Source organism: Capricornis sumatraensis, chromosome 7 (genome assembly GCF_032405125.1).
Source record: "Capricornis sumatraensis isolate serow.1 chromosome 7, serow.2, whole genome shotgun sequence".
Taxonomy (NCBI): domain Eukaryota; kingdom Metazoa; phylum Chordata; class Mammalia; order Artiodactyla; family Bovidae; genus Capricornis; species Capricornis sumatraensis.
In genome coordinates, this window is record NC_091075.1 from 102,010,928 (window position 1) to 102,036,114 (window position 25,187).

The window sequence follows — 25,187 nt, forward strand, 5'->3', positions numbered from 1 at the left end:
TTTCATCTCATCAATGATATCCTCCTTCTAGTTCATATTCTTCTTTTACAATTCATGAATTTTGCACATTTTGTGTCTTGGCACAAGGACACAGATGCTTGTGGCTTCAACCTATGGGAGCTCTTTGTTCTAGTGAATTGGTTTCAGCATAATTTGTCTAATGCTGAGCTCTGTCACCAAGAGCAGTGCAGTTTCAGCTCTCTGGCACAAGAGCAGCTTGGGAAACAGATGCTTTAAGTCACTGATTTAGTAGCAAAGAATTGGCACTGCCACGGTTTTTTTTTTTAAGTACCATTCTCTTTTTAACAGAGATTCTAGGAAAGTATTCAGCTTCACTTAAAAAAACATGCTCTCCCATTTATTTAAAGTCAGCATTATCCTCCACCTACTCATTTTTTTCATTCTCTTTTTCTTTTTCTGTTTTTGTTCAGAAAGATTTAATTTCTAAATTTACTAAGGTAGATTTCTAAATGCTCATTACCAACAGGTATACTTCTCTTATGTTTCTCCCCTTAGTCTTACTCTTTTCACTTGGAAAAAAAGATCCATGATTTCTCTACTGTGTAATAGGGACTCCAAACTTAAGAATTTCATAAAACTTGCTTTCATTACACACAAAAAGTAGCCCAAATGTGAGGGTAAGAAACACAGATTCTAATTGTACATTCTAATTACAGGCCTTCTCAAATTATTTCTGAGGTGCCTGATATAAATTAGAAATTAAATTATGGATATGTATCCCTAGCTAGGAAGAAGTCCTTTATGCCTTTGGAAACTGAACTCTTTACTAATATTAACTATTATAGTGGTAAACTTTCAATCTTTTATAAAATATTTTAAAGCAGGAATTACATTTATTCTTCTCAAACAAAAAAAATACTGTAAACATCATAGAAATCTAAAACATGATATATATTAAGTAAAATGGGGTCTATTTTAACAGGCATTATATAACAATTAATTCTTACTAAGTCACTTAAGTATATCACAGGTATTACACTACTTTTTAAATTTAGAGATTATGGTAAACTTATTAAACAGATAATTATCAAATAAGACCTAACCATTTACAAAGAATAGGATAAAACAACATTTTAAGATTTTGTTAATTTTTATGTTGCAGTTACTTTTAAGGACTAAAGAAACTGCAATTTAACATTTCAATCTAAATTCTCATATACACCTAAGACTTATCTACCTCTTTGAGGACTATATATTTAAATATTTAAATTCTGAATTTGCTCTACATCAATTATCATCAAGTGTGTACAGGCACTGAATAATGGGAATCATGTCTGAATGATAGCTAGTATTTGCCACTGTTTTCCATACTGTAGATTGTATTCTGAGAGTCTTGGTTACTATTTTATATTTTGTTTTCACTTCCTCTAACTCTGATTAGATACTGTTCAGCTATAGTTCTGTTTCATTATTCCTTCTGAGTAATGAAAACTATGCTTTTAGTTTTCCAAAATAAGTTTTCTTAGTTCTTCAACTCTTAAAATATATAGAGAAGACTCTTGAAGCTTTTACATGCCAGACAAGTATCACAATTTCAAATTTTCCTTAGTATCTTAATCTCCGCAAGCCATAAAACTAACACAATGTTGGCTTTCCCTTTTGCCAAAAGAAAAAGAAAAGTTTTGTCACAAGAAAAAAGATCCCCATAAACTGATGTAATCTGAGACGTTCTTGAGATATTCTAACTTTGAAAGTTACTATGTTGTGAAATAAAAAGATTTCTTTCAGCTTATGATTTTTACCACTGAGCAAATGTATGTAACCTGACTAGAATGGCAACCTGAAAATGTCAACATTGATCTTATTATTAGTATGAATGGCACCGGGAACCCTTGAGGGTAACATCAGATTGTAAACTGGATTAGAATTCTCATGGATGAGATACAACTCAAGCTACAACTGTCAATTCAGTGACAGTTTCCCCTTGGGTCAAAGACAGCGCATCCTTACATGCAGCCGTCCTGCAAATGGTGACAAAATGTTTTTGATCTAAGACCTTAAATACCTATCATACAGAATAAAATGCTATTTTTTCCTTTGTCAAACTACTATTTAAATGAACAGTAAAATCTGATAAAATTTTTAAATATTTGTTCCTTTAATCTGTGAATTTCTATTCAAAGTTTTTTGTAAATTCTGGTTAATATTTAATGATGTAAATGTTTTTAAACACAGCAGTTTTCAAGCCTTCACCATGTATGACAGAGTCGTAAATGTGATTTTTTTTTTAACTAATTAAAACTATTTGGTAACTTAAACTATTGTTCTGTGAGACAGTGGGCACACATGAATCTTCCAACATAAATAATATCTTTTACGCTAATTACTTTAACAACAGAAAAACACGCTAGACCAACTCAAACTGATTTTATAATTTCTTGAATTAAGAACTGCTCTTTAAAAAAACAAAAAAGAAATAGTTTTTAAATATAAGTACATTACAATGCTAAATTCCTTTATGAATATTCATGAGCTAATAGAAGAAAATGAGCTGTAAACTCCAGTGGACATTTAAGAGAAAAAGGAAAATATAAGCCCATATACCTAATGAATATTACTATTAAAATATATTAAAATACTATAGTACTAAATTATCAACAACTCTATTCAACTTTCAAAACATGAACCACAGAAATAAAATTAAACAGCACAGCAGAGCCTCAGGCTCATTTTTTAAAAGCCACAATGTGAGAATATTAATACAAGACCTAAGGACTAGTACTTGTTTATGAGGAAACAAGAGAAGGAAGAAAATCTGGTGCCAAGTGCACAGACCATGATCATTTTAAGTACAGGTTAAAAAATGGAATATCAGATGAATCTTAACTATACTTCTGTCAATCAACTGCTGGTTCTTTACGTGTACGTGCTCAGTTGCTCAGTCCTGTCCTACTCTTTGCGACCCTAGCCAGGCAGTCATATTCAACTCTTTGCAACTCTAGCCTGGATAAAGCTATGATAAAGTCCATGGGATTTTCCCAGCAAGAATACTGGAGTGGGTTGCTATTTCCCCCTCCAGGGGATCTTCCCGACCTCGGGATCCAACCCCAGTCTCCTGCATTGCAGGCAGATTTTTTAGCCCTGAGCCACTGGGGAACTTTTCAGTCATAAGATTTAAGTATGCGGTAGACTGCATCAGCTTAGAAAGAGATTTACACACAACTGATGAAAGCAGGAGCTAGGGCAGGTTTTTTTGTTCACTTTTTCAAAGGTTAGCCAGTTCAGTCTTCATAACAGCATCACATTTCAACTGGTTGAACCTGATTGAGAAAATACACATTTCCTCAGCCAAGGCTGGCATGTTCATTTTGGAGTAATACTAAAAACCAAAGAATGATGCCATGCACATTTAAAGTGAAAAGAAGAAGCAGAAAAGTATCCTACCTAAAGATGCATTATATTATCTTTTCTAAATTAATATTAATAAAATACGTATTTGCTCTAAAAGGCACATTTTAGTCTACAGTTGGATGACAAAATTCTACATGCCCTTCATATCTTCATAGCATTAACACACTTTACTCTCATAAATACACTCAGCTGAAGCTGAAAATTTTAAAAACAAAGAACTCAAATAGAAAGGGAAAAAAAAAAATCAAAGTTATTCAACTGTTGCTGTTGTTTAGTGGCTAAGTGGTGTCTAACTCTTTTGTGGCCCCATGAACCGTAGCCTGCCAGGTTCCTGTGTCCACGGGACTTCCCAGGTGAAAATACTGGAGTGGGTTGCCATTTCCTTCTCCAGGGGATGCTCCTGACCCAGGGATTGAATCCATGTCTTCTGCACTGGCAGGCGAGCTCTTTACCACTGGGCCATCAGGGAAGCTCCAAGTTACTCAACAAAGCACGAAATCCACATTAATATATCATTAAGCACAGGAGAAAAAAACCCATGCAAAGAAAGATGGATTGCTATTATTAGATCAGTACCTTTTCCTGGACAAAGCTGGAGTCCCCCAAGGAGAGGGAAGAGAAGACTCACTTGTCAGGCAAGGAGGGATCTGTTCTGCACGACTACAGACAACAAAACAGACAGGGGAGGTCAGAGAGGTTAGAGCAAAACACCAGGAGGGCAGCTGGTTAGTTTCACAAGCAATACCAGTAAAAGTTTAATAGGGAACAACCTCTGTACTCAGGGGAACAAGGAACAAGACTACAACGCATGCACTGAGGGAGACAGAGAAGCATGCTTAAGGCAGATGCTTATCCATCAAGGTTAACATTTAACATGTTTGTTACACAGACTGCTGTGGGCCTTGTTTTTTTTGACAATGCAAACTAAAAATAAGGTATGCTAACTAGGATAAGTTAGAAAACAGGGGAAAAGAGGTTGAACCTAAATACACAAATTTTAACTTTAAAAACATTTTATTCCCTGAACACTACACTCTCCCATGTCTTCTATAAGTTAACAATATATAACAATAAATATGCATTTTTATTTTCAAGACAGGAAAAATTTGAAAACTTTTTTTTACATTACCTGTATTTTCTATCTAAATATTAAGGTCTAAGAAATATTAAGAAACAAGAAACATCTCAGTAGGTAGGTCAGAGTTGATAATTTTATAGTTAGGGATATAACAGAGTTACTTGCTTTATTGACAGGGACATTATATTAACAGAAACAGTTCATTTGTTTCATAAGATAAAACAAATGTTAACTGTTGAAAGTGATCATGCTTGGGGAAAATGAGCAGCCCAATCACTCTTACATTATTTTCAAAGTGAGAACTTGATGGAAAACACACTCCTGAAAATAAGGGATTTAGATAAAGCAGGCTTATGATCTTAGAACCCTAGATTTCCCTCAGATTTTATCTTGATATATTGTAATTGTTCATGTATGTGTTTGAATTTTTGTACTGAAGCTAAAGGATGGACACAAACAGAGAAGCCCTGTGCTGAGCGGAATTCTCAATGCCTAGCATCGTCACGTGGCATGTGGTAGATGTGCGTTAAGAAACTGTTTAATGAAGGAATAAGCAAATTAAACTCATAGACTCTTGAACTATCAGTATCTCCCAGGAAGACACATCACTTTTTGAGGATTATAAAATGTAGATTCTATGTTGAGACTACATCATCTGTCTGAAAATACATTAATCATAACCACGTTCTCTTGATAATTAACATCAATTAAGTCTGGATGTACCTACTGTTCTTGAGGAAAAAGAGAACACAGGAAACACTACCATGAGACATAAACATCACAGAAACTGTTCTAGTAGGTGCCCTGAGAGCTTAACTCTAACCCTGGTTTGACAAATATTACACAGATGTCCATGCTGAAAGGCTTAACATCAGGGCAATAGTAATGTTCACATATAAAGTGATAGGTAAGTGAATGAGAGAGAAGATCCATGTGTTTTCACTTTAAGCTAAAATATAACTCAAGGCTTAATGCTGAAGTCATACATAACACATCCTTAAATTCAGAGTATGGAGCAGAGTCCTACCTGTCAAAAGAATCTGTGGCTACTCTGTAGAGATAAATAAAGAGTTTACTGCAGTGCCGCAGAGTGGGTGACACCGAGTCCATTGAGATGACGTCTTCCTCCAAAAGTCTTTGAAATGGCTGAGTATTTGAAGGGAAGACATTCATGGGGCTGATCTTTCTTAGGTCTGAGAAGCAGCCAAGAAATCGAACGGCATCTGCCAGCTTCTCATACTGAATCTCTGTTTTGAAGAAGTGTGAGTTGGCCGGCTCATAGCGCATCGCTGCAGTCAGTGTGCAGAACACCATGTGGAGAAGTTCAAACGCTTGGTTCTGGTTCACTCTCTCCCACCCATTCTTGGGGGGCGAGCTCAAAGACCTTTCCATAGCCACGAGCAAGGACGTAATGTACACAAAGCCTCCAACTTTCCTAAAGACTGTTCTGGAACGGTGACTTTCTCGAAGGACCAACAGGAGGGCCTACGGAGGATAAAAAACAACACAAACTTATAATTCAAATTAAAGAAAAAAAAAAACCCACAGATGAATGTCAAAGGGGAATGCCATTCTGTGAATATCTGATAAGAGTATTTTTGTTATTTTCCCAAAAAGCAATTTTATGAAGCATGTAAAATATTTTGCTAATTAAAAAATTCCATATTAAAAGCAGGAGAAAATTTTAGAAAACACACCACATATTGCTTTTGATAGAATAATGGCTATAACCAAATCCTGGGTGAAAAAGCTTTTCCTATGTATTGGATGAATAAGGACATCAATTAAGTCATTTTTCATTTTTACAAAGTAATTTTGCTAAGTAAGTAAAATACATGTTCTAGAACAATATTGGAGAAGGCAGTGGCACCCCACTCCAGTACTCTTGCCTGGAGAATCCCATGGATGGAGGAGCCTGGAAGGCTGCAGCCCATGGGGTTGCTGAGGGTCGGACACGACTGAGCGACTTCACTTTGACTTTTCACTTTCATGCATTGGAGAAGGAAATGGCAACCCACTCCAGTGTTCTTGCCTGGAAAATCCCAGGGACAGGGGAGCCTGGTGGACTGCCGCCTATGGGGTCACATAGAGTCGGACATGACTTAAGTGACTTAGCAGTAGCAGCAGCAGTAATATTACACAATCATGAAAACTTATGACTCTGTGTATATAAAATGATTTATTCTAGAAAGGATGAGAGAGATGATCAGGCAGCCAAGACCTGCAGTATTTCAATTCATATAAAATGACCATATCCTGATCCTTTTGAAAAAGGAGTCACTTCATGGAGTTCCTTGCAGAGTGAACTACAGCCAGAGGGCTGAAAGCATGTTCATCCCCTAGCTACAAGGCCAAACAGGTAAGACAATCTTTTATAACTATCAGTAATCCTATGCATTGGACACTATTACTATATGAACTGCCATACTTTTAACTGTGTTCATTATTAAAAATAATAAAATAACTAACATTATAAAATAACTAACATTTTCTGGGGCACTTACTATGTACTGGTGGTGGTGGTTTAGTTGCTAACTTATCTCTGACTCTTTTCGACCCCAGGGACTGTAGCCCACCAGGCTCCTCTGTCCATGGGATTTCCCAGGCAAGAACACTGGAGTGGGCTGCGATTCCCTCCTCCATGGGATCTTCTTGATCCAGGGATTGAACTCATTTGTGTCTCTTGCATTGCAGGAAGATTCTTTACTGCTGAGCCACCAGAGAAGACCTGTATTAGGTACTTCTTTAAGTGTTTTAATACATTAGCTTATCTAACTTTCTAAATAACCCTATGCAATGGGCATTATTATTATTCACACTTCACAGACGAAAAATTGAGGCTTCATGTGGTTAAATAATTTTCCGAAGACCACACAGTTTATAATATTTCCTAGGTGGTACAGTGGTAAAGAATGTGCCTGCCAAGCAGGAGACACAAGAGAAGCGGATTCGATCTCCACTCCAGCATTTTTGCCTGGCAAGATCCCATGGACAGAGGAGCCTGGCGGGCTACAGTCCATAGGGTCACAAAGAGTTGCATAGCTTATACAATGGCAGAGATAGGAATTAAACTCAGGCAGTCTGATTCCTCTACTCATGCACTTAACCATGAAACTATACTGCCCCAGAGAGCAATTTGAAATCTGTTTGCAGATACACAGGCTCCTTTTCCCTGTTTCAGCAACTGAAATATAATATCATTATTTAGGATCCTAATATTATTTAAGACAATTTAAATCTTCCCAGTTGTTACGTTTGAAAAGGTCATTTTATTTTTAATAGTATTTGAAAAAGGGAAAGACTAAATAGGCCTTTTTCAAGTATACTACTTTAGAAATTATGAGATTTCATTGTACATACCTATACTTTATTGGAGAAGGAAATGGCAACTGACTCCGGTATTCTTGCCTGGAGAATCCCATGGACAGAGGAGCCTGGCAGGCTACAGTCCATGGGGTAGCAAAGAGTCGGAAATGGGTAAGCAACTAACACGCATATTTTATTATTAAAAAAAATAATAATGTGCAATCTGTACATGTAAATAAAATTTAGAAATACAGTGTAATCCTTCCATTATTCAGCAACTAGTAAGTTTCCATTTTGTGTCTGTATTTTCTCAAATTTAATAAACTATACTCGTAATACCAACTTGTATTAACACAAGACTTCATAACTTTTTGATATTTTTAAGCATCATATAACCTAGCCTGAAGGCTAAATGCAAGGGCTTAGAGTTAGAACCCTTGGGTAGAAATTCTACTCCAACATTAATAAGCATTTCACTATGGTCAGTTACTTAACCCTTCTACGCCAGTTTCCTCTTATGTAAAACCTAAACAATAACAACTTACTTCACAGGAAATACATGTAAAACCCTTAGCAAAGTGCCTAGCATAAAAGTTCATCACTGTCTTCAAATACACACTGGGAAAAACTGGACACGTGTTATTTTATATATGAGGAAGTATGAGTTAAGAATCAAAGTATTACATACAAAAACATATCAATGGTTAGAATTATGATAAGGATCAGAAAAACAGTGCTTATTAATCCTTAGACCGAAAATAGTCTATGTTACATTCTTTCAGATAAATCCACCTCCTATTGCCTGAAAACTGCCATTCCTAGGTACTTTTGACATAATCAGAGCATAATCTCAGTATCTGAAAATTTCAAATACCATGTATAAGCTACTATCCTTTTTAAGTCAATAATTAATGATAATGCAGTGAATACCAAAGTTAAAAGGAGCTGTAGGTCCTAGGGGGTTCATTAGACAGAATCATCAGCTATATATTACCCACATTTGCAAACATCTAATCCTTAAACTTCAAATTTTTACATTAGCAGAATTATAAAATACTACATCTCATGGAATTTCGGCCTTGTTCCCAAATAATTACAAACTGAATCACATAGGCCTGTGGTTGTGTCAACCGAATGGAGGCAATGAGAAGCAATGGACATCAACTTGAGAAAACTCCGGGAAATAGGGGAGGACAGGGAAGCTTGGTGTGCTGCCATCCATGGGGTCGCAGAGTTGGGCACAATTTCATGACTGAACCACAACAGCAAAGTGAGAAGCAATTCTGAGTGGAGCAAAAACAGAAATTGAAACCAGAATCCCAAATCTCCCTGTCTGTCTTCCAACACAACTTTATTCCTTTAAAGTGGTGGAATGCTGGAGCTAGCTCATACTGGTCGTAAGAGCCACCTGTTTTCTTTTTGGAATACTGCCTACCAGTTGTTTAAAAACATAACCATAATTAAAAATTAAGTTCTATAAATTAAAAACTGAATAAATTGTTTTAAAACCAAAAGTAGCAAATCCTCAGAACTCAGTACTTCTGATTTTCTGCATTTTATTATTTGTGCTCTTGAAATACTATACCATGGGGTGGTAATGTACATCTCTTCTCAAGCCACATTCATTAACACATCAGTTACCTGAAATAGATCACAGCAGGAGTCCTCACTCCATGGGAATCACTCATGCTGCCCATCAGGACCCTTCTCTTGCCTTCCTCCAGCCTGAGGGAGGCAGTTATTACCACGCACTAGAACAACACTGCTTTACAATTACAGATCAGTCAGTTGCCTCTATCTACCAATATTTTATAAATTGAACTATAACGGTACCAAGAAAGGAGGAAAATGTATGCTTAAAAACTTGGCAACCTTAACAGCTTTTGAGGGCACTTGTATTTTCCCAGGTGATCCCTTCAAATACACAGATTTTCCCCAATATTGATAAGCATGTAGATTTCCTCCTTGTCTAAGAGATAAATTGTGGTCAGATTAATCACACTTGAAAGTTAAAATGCATATTTAAAACAGTCACACTCAAAACAGAATGAAACATACAATAGCACAAAGATAAAAACCACAAACTTCTCATTACTGATGAGAAGCATAAAGCAAAAGTTTAATAAAAGAAATGCATGATTGTAGAAGGCAACTATACTTCCTGTCATGTCTGTGGCAGGAAAAGGGCAGGGGTCTCAGGAGAGGAAGTCAGATGGAAAAGAGAAAGTGGGCATTCCGAGGGCTCTTGGAGGCCAGGTTAGAGACACTGGCTTTTCTTCAGCTATTATTATTTTGACATTATTTTACTTTTTTATAGTTAAATTCATTTATTTTTAATTGAATGGTAATTGCTCTACAATATTGTGTTGGTTTCTGCCAAACATCAACACGAATCAGTCATAGGTATATCTATGTCCCTTCCCTCTTGAACCTAACTCACATCTCCCTCTGCATCCCTCCTCTCTGAGCAGTTACAGAGCCCTGGTTTGAGTTTCCTGAGTCACGTAGCAAATTCCCATGGGTTACCTATTTTACATATGGTAATGTTTCCATGTTACTCTCTCCATACATCATACCCTCTACCTCCTCCCCAACCCCAACTGCGTCCATAAGTCTGTTCCGTGTCTCCTTTGCTGCCCTGCAAACAGGTTCATCAGTACTGTATTTCTAGATTCCATATATATGTGTTAATACATGATATTCGTTTTTCTCTTTCTGACTTCACTCTGTATAATAGGCTCTGGCTTCATCTACCTCATTAGAACTGACTCATATGCATTCCTTTTTTTATAACTGAGTAATATTCCATTGTATATATGTACTGCAGCTTCTTTATCCATTCATCTGTCCTAATTTTTTAAGGAATCTGCATACTGTCTTCCATAGTGGCTATATCAATTTACATTTCCACCAACAGTGCAAGAGGATTTCTTTTCCTCCACACCTCCTCCATCATTTCTTGTTTGTAGATTTTTTGATGATGGCCAGTATTCTTGCCTGGAAAATCCCATGGATGGAGGAGCCGGTAGGCTACAGTCCATGGGGTTGCAAAGATTGGACATGACTGAGTGACTTCACTTTCACTTTCATTCTCACCGGTGTGAGGTGGTATCTCACTGTAATTTTGATTTGCATTTCTTTAATAATGAGTGATATTAAGCATCTTTCCATGTGTTTATTACCCATCTGTATGTCTTCTTTGGAGAAATGTCTGCTTAGGTCTTCTGCCCACTGTATGACTGGATTGTTTGTTTTTCTGATATTGAGTTATAAGACCTGCTTGTATATTTTAGAAATTAATCCTTTGTCAGTTGCTTCATTTGCTATTATTTCCTCCCATTCTGAAGTTTGTCTTTTCACTTTGTTTATAGTTTTCTTTGTTGTGCAAAAGCTTTTAAGTTTAATTAGGTCCCACTTATTTATTTTTGTTTTTATTTCCATTACTCTGGGAGGTGGGTCATAGAATATATTGCTGTGATTTATGTCATTGAGTATATTTTCCTCTAAGAGTTTTATAGTCTTACATTTAGGTCTTTAACCCATTTTGAGTTTCATCTTTGTGTTTGGTGTTAGGAAGTGTTCTAATTTCATTCTTTTACATGTAGCTGCCCACTTCTCCCAGCAGCACAAATGACAAGACTATCTTTGACTCATTATATATTCTTGCCTCCTCCTTTGTCATATTTTGACATAATTTTAGACTTGAAGAAAAATCACAAGGATAGTTCATAATAGTTCTCAGTCATTTAACAATCGCCACAGATTTTAGTAGTGAAAATTGTTAAGAACACACTTCTCGGCTCTCTGCTCCTGCCCATTCGACAGACAGCTGTAATTTCCAAGCTGTGCCAGCCGCATCCCTGAGACAAGATGGTGAAGGTTGGAGTGAACGGATTCGGCCGCATCGGGCGCCTGGTCACCAGGGCTGCTTTTAATTCTGGCAAAGTGGACATCGTCGCCATCAATGACCCCTTCATTGACCTTCACTACATGGTCTACATGTTCCAGTATGATTCCACCCACGGCAAGTTCCATGGCACAGCCAAGGCAGAGAAGGGGAAGCTCGTCATCAATGGAAAGGCCATCACCATCTTCCAGGAGCGAGATCCTGCCAACATCAAGTGGGTGATGCTGGTGCTGAGTACGTGGTGGAGTCTACTGGGGTCTTCACTACCGTGGAGAAGGCTGGGGCTCACTTGAAGGGTGGTGCCAAGAGGGTCATCATCTCTGCACCTTCTGCTGATGCCCCCGTGTTTGTGATGGGCGTGAACCACGAGAAGTATAACAACACCCTCAAGATTGTCAGCAATGCCTCCTGCACCACCAACTGCTTGGCCCCCCGGCCAAGGTCATCCATGACCACTTTGGCATCGTGGAGGGACATATGACCACCATCTATGCATCACTGCCACCCAGAAGACTGTGGATGGCCCCTCTGGGAAGCTGTGGCGTGATGGCCGAGGGGCTGCCCAGAACATCATCCCTGCTTCTACTGGCGCTGCCAAGGCCGTGGGCAAGGTCATCCCTGAGCTCAACGGGAAGCTCACTGGCGTGGCCTTCCGCGTCCCCACCCCCAATGTGTCTGTTGTGGATCTGACCTGCCGCCTGGAGAAACCTGCCAAGTATGATGAGATCAGGAAGGTGGTGAAGCAGGTGTCAGAGGGCCCTCTCAAGGGCATTCTAGGCTACACTGAAGACCAGATTGTCTCCTGCGACTTCAACAGTGATACTCACTCTTCTACCTTCAATGCTGGGGCTGGCATTGCCCTCAATGACCACTTTGTCAAGTGCATTTCCTGGTACGACAATGAATTCGGCTACAGCAACAGGGTGGTGGACCTCATGGTCCACATGGCTTCCAAGGAGTAAGGTCCCCGGACCTCCAGCCCCAGCAGGAGCACAAGAGGAAGAGAGAGTTCCTCAGCTCCTGGGGAGTCCTGTCCCACCTCCAACACACTGAGAATCTCCCGACCTCCACACGTTTCCATCCCCAAGGCCCTGAGGAAGGGGAGGGGCTTAGGGAGCCCTGCCTTGTCATGTACCATCAATAAAAGTACCCTATACCCCACCCCACCCCCAAAAAAGAACACACTTCTCAAACTTACTCTGAGGATGTCGGTCTTGAGCTGCAGCTCTGTGGGTGGAGCCGAGTGCATCAGTCCCAGGAGCGTGCCCATGTCATCGTCCCCATTGGGAGAGAGCACCAACTGCTGGATCATCATCAGGGCGTGCTGCCGACACTGTGGGTACCTCACTATATTATGCGCACATCTTGCGCCTCCAAATTCTCGAAAAATTCCTTGGAGGAGGGAGACAAAACAACAACACAGGTTAACTTAAAACATTCTAAGTCAGACGAACTCAAATCTGATCCATTTGTAGAAAGAGTAACTTAAAAGAAGGCACATAAAACCTACCCAGCGATTTTATTTTTTAAAGTAAAATACAAAATCTCCTTTTAAATTTACAATTACAATACAAAACTGTGGGATGTCAGCAAAGGCACATACAAATTTTCTCTAGGTTTCCTTTATGTAAGAATGCCCCGATACGTTCCACATGCCCAATTTCTCCAAATCTCAACCATTCAGAAATTTCATAGGTGGTTACCAAAATGACCAGTATTTTTATGCAGAGGCTTTACCAAGAATTACTTGAAATCAGTTTAGTAAAAGGCTTTTAGATGAACAATATACAAATAAATGAGATTTAAACTGAAAACAAGGCTTCCAAAACAGTAGAAAGAAAAAAGGGAATAAGTGATTCTTACAGTGAGAAAAAATTGTAAGGAATCACACGTTTTAAGTTGCTAGCGGACACAAAAATGACAAACTCATAACACTGTAAATCAACTGTACTCCAATAAAAATGTTAAAAAAGAGATAAATAAAGGTGGCTGCGCCCCTATTCATTAAAAAATAATAATAATAAACTCTATAATAAAAAGCATTGGTTGCTGTACTGTTCCAAAGGCTTTATGTAGATTGACTTATTTAATCTCCTCATCGCTTACCTGCTTACAGATAAGCAAATGAGACATGCAGAAGTTGAGTAAGGTGTCAGGTCAGTGATAGAGACAGCAAGCAGCCGGCAGAATATATGTCTATACAGCCCTGTTCTATAGCCTGTGCTTTTGACCATGGATGATACTGTTCTTACATCAAACACCATCTTCAAGTATAAAAAAAAACACACAGACCAAGTGATCCAAATCATCAGTTAGTATTTCCTCCAAAGTAACAGCATTCTGTCCTTTATGCTTTTAGAGTACCTCGTATATGCCACTAATATAATAGCTCATCTTAAACTGTCTTAGCTTTATTTGTTAAAAAGCAGGAGGGATATTTTATAAATACAGTTGGACTGTTCATTTCAGTTCAGTTCAGTCACTCAGTTGTGTCCAACTCTTTGCCACCCCATGGACTGCAGCACGCCAGGCCTCCCTGTCCATCACCAACTCCCGGAGTTTACTCAAACTCATATCCATTGAGTTGGTGATGCTGTCCAACCATCTCATCCTCTGTCATCCCTTTCTCTTCCTGCCCTCAATCTTTCCCAGCATCAGGGTCTTTTCAAATGAGTCAGCTCTTCAAAGTACTGGAGTTTCAGCTTCAACATCAGTCCTTCCAATGGACTGTTCATTAGTGACAGATAAAAAAAGGATTAAGGAGAAGTTGAGATTAAAGATAAAGCAAAAGTAAAGTAAAGTCACTCAGTCGTGTCCAACTCTTTGCGACCCCATGGACTGTAGCCTACCAGGCTCCTCTGTCCATGGGATTTTCCAGGCAAGAGTACTGGAGTGGGTTGCCATTTCCTTCTCCAGGGGATCTTCCTGACCCAGGGATCAAACCCATGTCTCCAGCATTGCGGATAGACGCTTTACTGTCTGAGCCACCAGGGAAGCCTAAGATAAAGCAAAAGATTTACTAAATCCATTTTTCCCCTGAGAGAAGCAAGTTTTATTCTTTTCAGTATTTCCCTAAGGTTGTAACATTATAATACTCTGATTTGAATTACTGAATAATTAAGAAAATCACAATGCAAAGCAAATGTTTTGGGAAAATATTTAAATAAGCAAAGTTATCTGACAAAGAGTCTGCATTATATAAGTAAACAAATAACACAAGGCATATTATAAAAAGCAATAAAACTATAAGAATACATTTTGAAGTAATAATAATAGTATATATTTTATCATTCATAAACTTAGGAAGGTCAAAAGTATTTCATGTCTACAGATGGGATAGTACCATCACTGAATCAATAGAATTTTCTCTAAGTGGCAAGAGCATCTCAGAAGTAAGAATCATTAGAGAAGACATAACCACAGGTACTATCTTACCAGTGCACTTGCTAGAAGCAGCTTCTCTAATTACCTGCATTTGTGTTTGACCCTTGAAGAAGCACTGTCAAAGTCTCCATGACTAACAAAGCCAGGTGTTTTTGGTCTTCAAATGAACTATTATTTCTTGAGTCCCCTGGGAAAAAGAATCAAAGGTCCGAATCACAAAACTTGTCAGCTTATTTCTTTCTGGATTTAGGTTTTTTAAAACAAATTAAAATTTTATTTCTATTAATTTTCCCACGAATACAAATGACACAGCATTGGGTTGGCTAGAAAGTTCATTTGGTTTCTTCCACAAGATGTTAAAACTCGAACTTTTGGGCTGACCCAATATAACCTTTAAAAAAATGACACATATGTCTACCAGCTACCAAAAGTAAAGTCAATGTTTATAGATTTTATTTTGGTATGGCTACAAAGCTACAGTTATCTAAAAAATATTAAAAGGGAAAATGACAAAATAAATCGTATCCTTCTCACAGACGCTTTCCTAAACAAAGAAGTGTCAACAAAGAAAAATGCTAGGTTTTAATGCACCAAAGAGGAAAAAAAAGTTTGTAAGTAGTATTGTCTATTCAATTTAATTCATTCAATACATTTAATACTAAGTGCCAGACACCACTACGCTTTTATCAGAAAGGACAAACATCAAATTTAAGGTACTTAATAAATATGTGCATAAACATCACTAAAAAGATATACTAAATTAATGTGCTCTCTATAATTAATAAACATTTTGAGGCACCTAAACATTCCAATTGTTTCTAGAAGCTTTTTTGTTATTCCCTAACAAAGTAGAAGACACTAATTATGTGGATCATAAATGGTTTTCTCAGTTTTCCCTTAAATTCTCTTCCACCATGACTTATTTCTGTCTCCTCCCCTGCCTTCCCCCAGTTCCCTAACAGAGGCTGAGTGAACAAATTTTAACTTGTGGGGAATATTCACAAGGATGTCACAATTATGCAGATTATCAAGTAATTCAAATCGATAACCAAATGAAAGACAAAACATGAACAAAACATCCTGCCCAAACTCCTCTGCCAAATAAAATTAAACGTAGGGAAAATGCTTTACCTTGTTCATTTAGTGCCTGAGTTGGATCCTTCAAGAGGGCAGCATATTTGTGCAAAAGGTTTACCATGACCTCCAAAAGGCCCACCTCCCTGAACACATCTTTAAATATGTAGTCATGTCGTGTAAACTTAAGAAGTGTTTTCATCGCAATAATGCTACAGTGGTAAGAAGAGCTAGACTTTAAGAGGATGCTAACACTAATAAGTTCTTTACAAGGGATATAATTTAAGCTAAAAACAACAAACTCCAGCATCTCGAAGTACTTGTTTTGTACTTCTGGGAGTTTAGAAATTTTTTCTGCAAACTGTGACAGTGTGTGCTGTGATTCGAGGATGAAATAGTTGGCGTTGTCGGCCATGTAAATATTTGTGATGGCGTCGAGAATGATGTGGGCGAGGAAGTTGGTTTTTGCTTTTAAAAACGCATTCTGAAGAACTGCAAAGGCCTGGATGTTTCTCACACTGTGACCTAAAGTAGAAAACCAGAACACAAAAGTAGGTGTTATATGATATTTTCATCATGGCAAAGTAATCTATTTAAGCAGATGATGAACTGTAACATTTATCATCTATCTGCTAAGAACACTTCCTGTTTTCACAAAAGGTCTTCTTTTTCTTCATTAGTTCAGTCATTTAATTAAAAATGAGTAATACTGATTAAGCTTTTAATGCAGTATTATCAATATTCTGATTCCAGAAGAGTATACACTGAAACATCAGACAGTTTTCAAAAGAATAAAGCAAATTATAGGCCTAGGCTTCAGAGTTTGGAAATGTGCAGGAGTGTTGCTTTTTACTATCTGTAACACTGTCCTTGACTATAAGGACAGTTACCTCTCAATCTGAAAAGACTTTTAGGCTGAAGAGAAAAGCAAGAATGGCAACAGGAAACAGGAGAGGAAAATACCCTTGAGTTCCAGCTTCCATTTTTAATTACAACACTACAGCTTTCATAAATTTTAATATGGAAATTTACTGTTTCAAGCCACAAGTACAATTTCCTTACATATACATTTGTTAAAGCAATTTATGGCCAGCTACTAGCTATATTTATAAATACCTGATTTTCAAACACATCAACTGGAAAAAAAAACATGTATACAATAGCTCTTATAAGGCAAATCACTGAAAATACTTATAAAGAAATTAACATAGAAAGTATGCAAGGCAAATGAAAACAAGCCTTTGCCTACAAAAATTGTCCTCAGGTTCACAACCGGTAGGAATATAGAGCATTTGCAAGAGTGATCAAAATATTAACACAGTGCCTTACAGAATAAGCTGGATTTTTGAAAGAGGATGAACACAGAGCTAGGAAAAACAATAAAATGGGTTAGAAAGACTGCTAGGACACTGTAGCTTGAACATTATCTGAAAAGGCAAAGATTAAAAAATCTCTTCAGTCTATATATGGTTTTTAACTTTGTTTGTTTATAACATATAACCTTATTCCATGTGTGGCAAATGCCAAATCTTTATTTCCAGTTTCTTACTAATTTTATGCTTGTTCTTATTGAGGATATCACTAACTTTTTATTACACGCAGGTAGTTAAAAACCAAGCTTAGATAGAATGATGAACATACAAATGCAAAAATCTGACTACATGTGATAAATAAGGTTAAAGAATACCGCTAATCAATATTTTGCATCTTTTGGCTATGTGACAATATCAATTCTCAGCTTTAAGAAAAGAGTTTAAAGGAGATGAACTTGATGTAATGCGAAAAAACTGGATCTTTTCAAGTTTCATTTTCATTATCTGATTTTTTTCTTTAAAACCTAATTTTAAGTGATGTCACTGACAAAAAATAAGGTACATTACCAACTAACCTCAATGGGCTTCCCTGGTGGCTCAGACAGTAAAGAGTCTGCCTGCAATGCAAGAGACCCAGGTTTGATCTCTGGGTCAGAAGATCCCCTGGAGAAGGGAATGGTTACCCACTGTAGCATTCTTGCCTGGAGAATTCCGTGGACAGAGGAGCCTGGAGGGCCACAGTCCATGGGTCACAAAGAATCGGACCCAGCTTAGCAATTAAGCATGCAGCACATATACAATGAAACTAAACAGAATCTAATAACATGGCTTTCTATCAGGAAACATTATCTAAACGAATGACTTAGTTATAGTTCTAAAACTGGTGGCATACAAATTTGAAGTTTACTTTAAATGCTTATGATATTAGGAGTAGTTATTTAGGACTGTCATAGCCATTAAACTACTACAATATTTAATTTGGGGAAGGGGGCATACTTAGATCTAAAGGATGATTAAAAAGGCTGCTCTACATAAGATAGGAAAATCCCTTAAATATTGACACATATGTGCTCTAATAATTTAATTAAACAGATGTATCCTGCATAAGTTTCAAAATTTGCATTAACTGATTAAAATCTATTTGGCACACAAATAACTAAAATAAGAGTAAAGTAAGGAAATCATTATAAAAGATGACAATCACCGTCTCATTACTCTCAAGCCTATACAAGCAGAAACAACAGAAATGAATTATTCTAAGGTTTAGAAGAATAAGTGTATATACAAGAAAGAATAGAGCTTTCCTATATTCAGAACCTAAGGTAAAATGTAAAAGTTTATGTTTGAAAAAAGAGTCTAAATGGTACAAGCATAAGCAAAATGCAAAATGAATCAAGAATAAAGAAATGTAGACACTCATTCAGTAAACACACTGAATATTGTTTTTCAGATTCCAGGTCACAGGAGTTAGGATGCTATGCAACACTGAGAGGATAGCGCTGAGGAACAGAAATGAATGGAAAGGTCAGCAGTTAACAAGACACCTATATGAACATCTCTCCCACCTCCTTCCCCATCTCGCCCCTCTAGGTTGTTATCGAGTCCCAGTTATGGCTGATTCACGTTGATGTTTGGTAGAAACCAGTGCATGCTGTAAAGCAATTATCCTTCAAATAAAAAATAAAGAAATAAATAAAATTTGAAAGGACAAAAAAAAAAGACACTTATAAGGGATCTCCCTGGTGGTCCAGTGGTTAAGAATCCACCTTTCAATGCAGGGGAGATGGGTTCATTCCCTGGTTGTGGAACTAGGGTTCCATATACTATGGAACAATTAAGCCTGAGCTCCACAACTACTGAGCCTATGGGCTCTACAACTAGAGAGTCTGTGTGCCTTAATGAAGATCCACATGGTGCAATTAAGACCCAATGCAGCCAAATGAGTGAATTATTAACAAACAAAAAAGACACCTATGGTAATCCAGGTGAGTGATCTCTAGAGCCTCAACTAAGGTGGTGGCAATAGGGCTGTTACCAGAGGAAGGAAACTAATAAATGTTTAGGAAGTATAAGACAGAAAATAGTGAACAAATTATACATATGAGTGACCAATCAAAATGGTGCCTGGCTGTAAACAATTCTCAGGGTTCTACTCCTGCAAGCCAACTGAACATCAGCCCTGGCCTCATCTGTATCCATGATAGAACCAGCATAGATAAAAATCCCTTCAAAGTAATCCCGTGATGAACAATGCAGGGCACTCTGGTTACTAGTGTGAACAAAAATGAAGAAAAGGAAAAATACATTATCCTTTTATACTGCCTAATATGTCATGAGAATTGATGTGTTATGAGAAAACATTTGTAACGGTGAAGTCACAGAAGAGTTCTGAAAAAGATAGGTATCGTCTTTTTTTATGAAGAGACATATTCTCTATTAAAACATATATTTAAAACACTCTGTGTTTAGGGAACAAATGTGGAAGCTATAGAGAGCTCTGAATTACAGAGTACCACCTTGCAAAGATGTTACTAGCATAGTTAAGGTAAAAAAAATACCACCATGGAGTGGTTACTAAACAGGACCACTCCATTTTTCTTTAATTTTCTTCTTTAGAAAAAAAAATCTATCAGCTGGTGAGGATAAAAAGGTTTATAAAGTTTCTACTATGTAAGATAGAAACAGGAATCATTTTCAAGCTTTTACACAAACAACTTCACTAATAACTCAGTTTACTTTTTTCTTTTAAATTTTATATTTCTATATTGTTTCACTTGATCTAAAATCAGCAATAAAAATAAGGTAGCTAAATTGTATCCACGTATAGAGCAACATAAGGTAGATATATTCATGTTTTCTCTTTTAAAAGTAATTATCACTGAATGGGTAAAAAACGTCCTTGGTAACAGGAACTTTCTTTTCATAAATAATGAAAGGGAAACCAGTGAAGTTGAAGAAAACATGCCCCAAAGTAGCCTGAAGAAATAATTGACAAAAAGTAAGATAAATAGTATCACCTATATCAGAATATACACAGCTCCAACTTACAAATAGTCCAAGCCAAAGAGTTAAAATTTGTAAATGACCATCCTTGCTTTATTCTAGCAATGTTACATAAACACAGCATTGTCACAACCATATTTCCGCATTTCCATCCCCGTGAAAAGACCATCATCTCCTCTATAAACTAACAACACGCAATCCAAAATGAAGTAACAGAAACAGTTTTATTTACATTATCAAAAAAATATTTAGGAATAAATTTAAGAACAAGAAGGAAAGTTCTTTACAGTGGACATTTATAAAACATTGATGAGAGAAAATACCAGGACCCAAATAAATGGAAAGCTGTATACTCATGAATTGGATGACGCAATGTTGTTAAGATGTCAATTCTCCCCATATTTATGTACAACTTCCCAATAAATATCTCAGCAGGCTTTTTCTGTTTTCAATAACCGATATGAAGATTACTAAATTTATGTGGAAGTTCAGAGGACCTAGAATAGCCAAAATAATTTTTAAAAGAACAAACTTGGACAACTTAAATGATTCCATTTCAAGACTATAAAGATATGGGAATCAAAACTGAAGCAGCATTGTCCTCAGGACAGACACATTAACGAAGCAGAATTGAAAAGACTTCCAGAATATATAGCTATACAATCTTTTCGACAAAGAGTCCTAGCACATGCGCATATCTGTACTGGGAAAACAAATAAACCTTACTTCCAGCCATATACAAAAATTAACTTAAAATGTATCATAGACTTTAACGTAAGGGTTAAAAATGTGAAACTCCTAGAAGAAACCAGAAGATAATTGTGAATGTGGGTTAAGTAAGATTTCTAAAATATGAGGCAAAACCCATAAAATAATTCAAAAGTGCTAACCTGGACTTCATCAAATTTAAAACTTTCGGTCTTCAAAGATACTATCAAGAAAAGGCGTGTCAAAATTAAGAGAACATACTTAGGACTTATCCAGACTATCTAAAGAACTCTAAAAATTCCAATAAAACCAACAAAGCTATCAAACACTGGACACAGAGATCTGAACCAAAGTCGAGACACAGACAGCAAATAGGAATATGAAAAAAAGCTTGAAATAATTTAGAAAAAAGTAAAAAAAATGAAACAAAACAAAACAGAAAACCAACATATACTATTACACACTCAAATATCTAAAATTAAGGTTAATACCACCAACTGTTTTGAGACTATAAAACAAATTCCCATTACAGAGCTGATGTGAATGCACAATGGTACAGCCACTTTAGAAAATAGTTTGGCAGTTTCTCATAAAGTTAAATATACATTGACCATATGAATCAGCAATTCCACTGCTTGGTTACCACCCCAAAGAAATGAAAATGTATGTCCACACAAAGACTTGTTTTATACAAATGTTTCTAATATTTTATTCATTATAGTTAAATAAACATCATCAACTGGTGAATGGATAAACAACTGCAGGATATTTAAACAATGAAATACTATCCAATATTAAAAAAGAACTTCAGATACATCCAGCAACATGGAGAAATACTAAAGCCAGATACACAAAACTACGTAATTTAGGAGTCTAGTTTACGTAATTCTAGAAATAGCAAAACCAAAGCAGATCAGTGGTTACCAGGGTAAGAGTGATGAGAGGGGACTGAATATAAAATGGAACAAGGAAACTTTTAGATGGATCCGTTCAGTCAGTCGTGTCCGACTCTTTGCGACCCCATGGACTGCAGCACGCCAGGCTTCCCTGTCCATCACCAACTCCAGGAGCTTACTCAAACTCATGTCCACAGAGTCGGTGATGCCATCCAACCATCTCATCCTCTGTCTTCCCCTTCTCCTCTTGCCTTCGATCTTTCCCAGCATCAGATTTAGATGGATGGGATATTCCCTATCATGATTATGGTGGTGACTGCACAACCACAAATATTTACCTAAACTCAAACCCAACACTTAAAAAGGATATTTTAATATATGCAAATTATACTTCAATACTGCTGGCAAAAAAACCCATATTTCATAATCTCTTTATGTGAAATAAAACCATTAGTATCTCCTTGAGTCTAAACAAGCCATGAGAAAGATAATTTTAAGTCCTAGATGAAACTCAGAATGATCTAGCTTGATCTATTCATTTTATTGAATACTACAGCAATGTTTCTGAAGAAGTTGATATTTAGAAAGGTTATGCCACTTATAGGTAACCTGAGTTTTGACTGAGGGCAACGTCCCTTCTAGTTAACCTTGTTTTCATAGACATATGTCGCTGAATTCCCAAAATAATCCCTAGAGGTGCTAGGTTATATGTGAATCATCTCTGTTATAGATGAGAAAAATCATATGAGGAAGGTTAATTTAGCTGCATTAATTCTCTCATTACAAAATTATACTACTGTGTAACTAAATATTATCTCAGTGTCACAATCAGACTGATTAACCAAATAAAATAATGAAACCTAAAATAAAAATTATATTATTTAGTTATGTTTAGATGAATGCACAGGAAGAATTAACTGTGGAAAATTTAAGCTCAAGTCTATAAATTAGAAGCATTAATTTAATATTGTTCCTTAATATTAAATAAAATATTGAACAGCTCTGTAAAATACTTTTAGATTTTATTTATTTAAGAAGCTCTGTATAACCTATAAACTGAGGGCACATCTTATGGAAGTTAGTACAACAACTTCAATTTAAGTCATGACTTTTCAATATAATTTTCTCCAGTAAATTAAATTTAGTGTATTCTGGTATATCTATTTATTCTCATAGGCTTAAGAATTTATAACTGCTGGGTTCTACATTATAAAATACATAGATAATGTGCTGTGAAATTGAAATAACCAGATATGATGATATTTTCTGGCTAAATTTTACATGCAAATATCACCATAGTATTGAATATTTAGTATGTAACAATAATGCGAAAAGAACTATTAGAAGCCTGTGGGTTCACATTCTTTCAGAATGGGAAAGTGAAGTCGCTCAGTTGTATCTGACTCTTTGCGACCCCGTGGACTGTAGCCCACCAGGCTCCTCCATCCATGGGATTCTCCAGCCAAGAATACTAGAGTGGATTGCCATTTCCTTCTCCAGGGGATGTTCCCGACCCAGGGATCGAACCCAGCTCTCCCGACCTCTGAGCCACCAGGGAAGCTCAGAATGGTTAGTATGCATTAAAAAAAACTACATAAACTATAAAACTTGTACTCTTACATAATTAAATGTTATTAATATACAATAAGTTTTCTTAGTAGATTACTAGGTGAGAAAAGCCAAAGCTAGGAAATCTGAACTATAAAATGTATTCTCTGACCTGAAAGTATGTAATGTATCTTCTCTGTACTTAGGTTTCCTTAGGAAAATACTAACTGTTTGCACCTGTGCTTTCTATATACATCTTACAGAGATAGGCATAGAGAGAGTGACTCGCATTCGAGGCACAAAAAGCAGAAACGTGTGGGGTGCCAACATTCAGCAGAGGCATGTTTGAATTATTAAACTGTTTGAATGTTAAAATGAAATACTAAAATATAAATTTCATTGTTTTTATGATATTTTCATATTATTTTCAAGTATTTTATCTGCTAAAGACTGTCATTCAAGAAATTATACCATAAAAAGCACCAACCTTAATGAAAAACAGCATATTACCTTTATATAAATAACATAAATTAAGAGCAATCAGTTGGATACATTTATTCTTTCCTTATTTCTCTGAGTGGCTCAGAACGGGGCAGGTGGGTGGGGGTGGGGGTTGGGGCAAGACTCACCTTTGCCTGCAGGCTGAGGTACTGCAAATCCAGGCAATAAAAAGGGTGCCCCTGTGGTAATACCAGCTGGTTTTAGTTCATTGACACCATATGTTGTTAGGGAAGTTATCAGATTAACCAGATCTTTCAAGGCATCTTTGGATTCTGCCTCTTTTGCTTGTTCCAATCTAGGAAAAGTATGATTTAGCAAATATGTTTTCTCTTGTGTTGTATTTTAAAATTTAATACATAAAGAAAATTTCAATTTTATATGCAATAAATAAATGTACAGACTACTATAAGAAGCTTCTTCCTATATTTTTTTCCTATATAAACACATGATATTTTTATAAAGCTACAAATTTAATTATGAGATATGATGGTGTATTTGAAAGAAATTACGCCAATAGTCAGAACACCTGATAAATGTTGATTTTGCCATTAACAGTATTATTTTAGGTAAATCATTAATCTTTGGTAGAAAGTTTCTTAATATAAAAGGATTAGATTAAATATCTCTTAAGTTCCCTAAGGCTCTAAGGTTATAAGTTTCATTGTTTACAACCAAAAACCTTATTAACCATTTCTTTCCTAAGATGTTTTCTCCATTAATAATTTTAAACAGTGAATTCTAGGGGAATATTTGTAAGACTTCATCTGCATTTCATTAATTAACTCAAATACTGGCATTACAGTACATTTAAATAAAGTTCTGAGAGTCTAACAATTTTTTAAAACAAACTTAATTCCTTTAAACTTGTCTTTTCTTAATGTGAAGTTATGTTTTAACAATAAATATTTTTATACTATACACAGAATGCTGTAACCCGTTTTTTTTTCATTAATTTGTGTTATGTATATGCTTCTCCATGTTAGTATAAACTCGTCATAGATATGCTTTTTAATGGCCATGGAGAATCAACCATAGATGTGGAGAGTGGGACAGCTAGTAGCTATCAGAATTCAGGAGCACTAATACACATAAAACTT

General features: G+C 36.4%; 1 protein-coding gene and 1 pseudogene across 1 annotated transcript in view; one reads left to right on the plus strand and one right to left on the minus strand.

The window, feature by feature from the left end:
* The window catches only part of WDFY3 (WD repeat and FYVE domain containing 3), a 192,177-nt gene that overhangs the window by 131,306 nt on the left and 35,684 nt on the right, over positions 1-25,187 (minus strand). Inside the window, exons 7-12 of the mRNA XM_068975585.1 lie at positions 24,219-24,385; positions 16,179-16,646; positions 15,133-15,234; positions 12,862-13,055; positions 5,478-5,935; positions 3,949-4,032 (exon numbers count right to left, since the gene is read on the minus strand). Of these exons, the coding sequence (XP_068831686.1) occupies positions 3,949-4,032; positions 5,478-5,935; positions 12,862-13,055; positions 15,133-15,234; positions 16,179-16,646; positions 24,219-24,385 (1,473 nt within the window). The remainder of the gene's footprint in view (positions 1-3,948; positions 4,033-5,477; positions 5,936-12,861; positions 13,056-15,132; positions 15,235-16,178; positions 16,647-24,218; positions 24,386-25,187) is intronic.
* On the plus strand, positions 11,605-12,625 carry LOC138081990 (glyceraldehyde-3-phosphate dehydrogenase pseudogene; annotated as a pseudogene).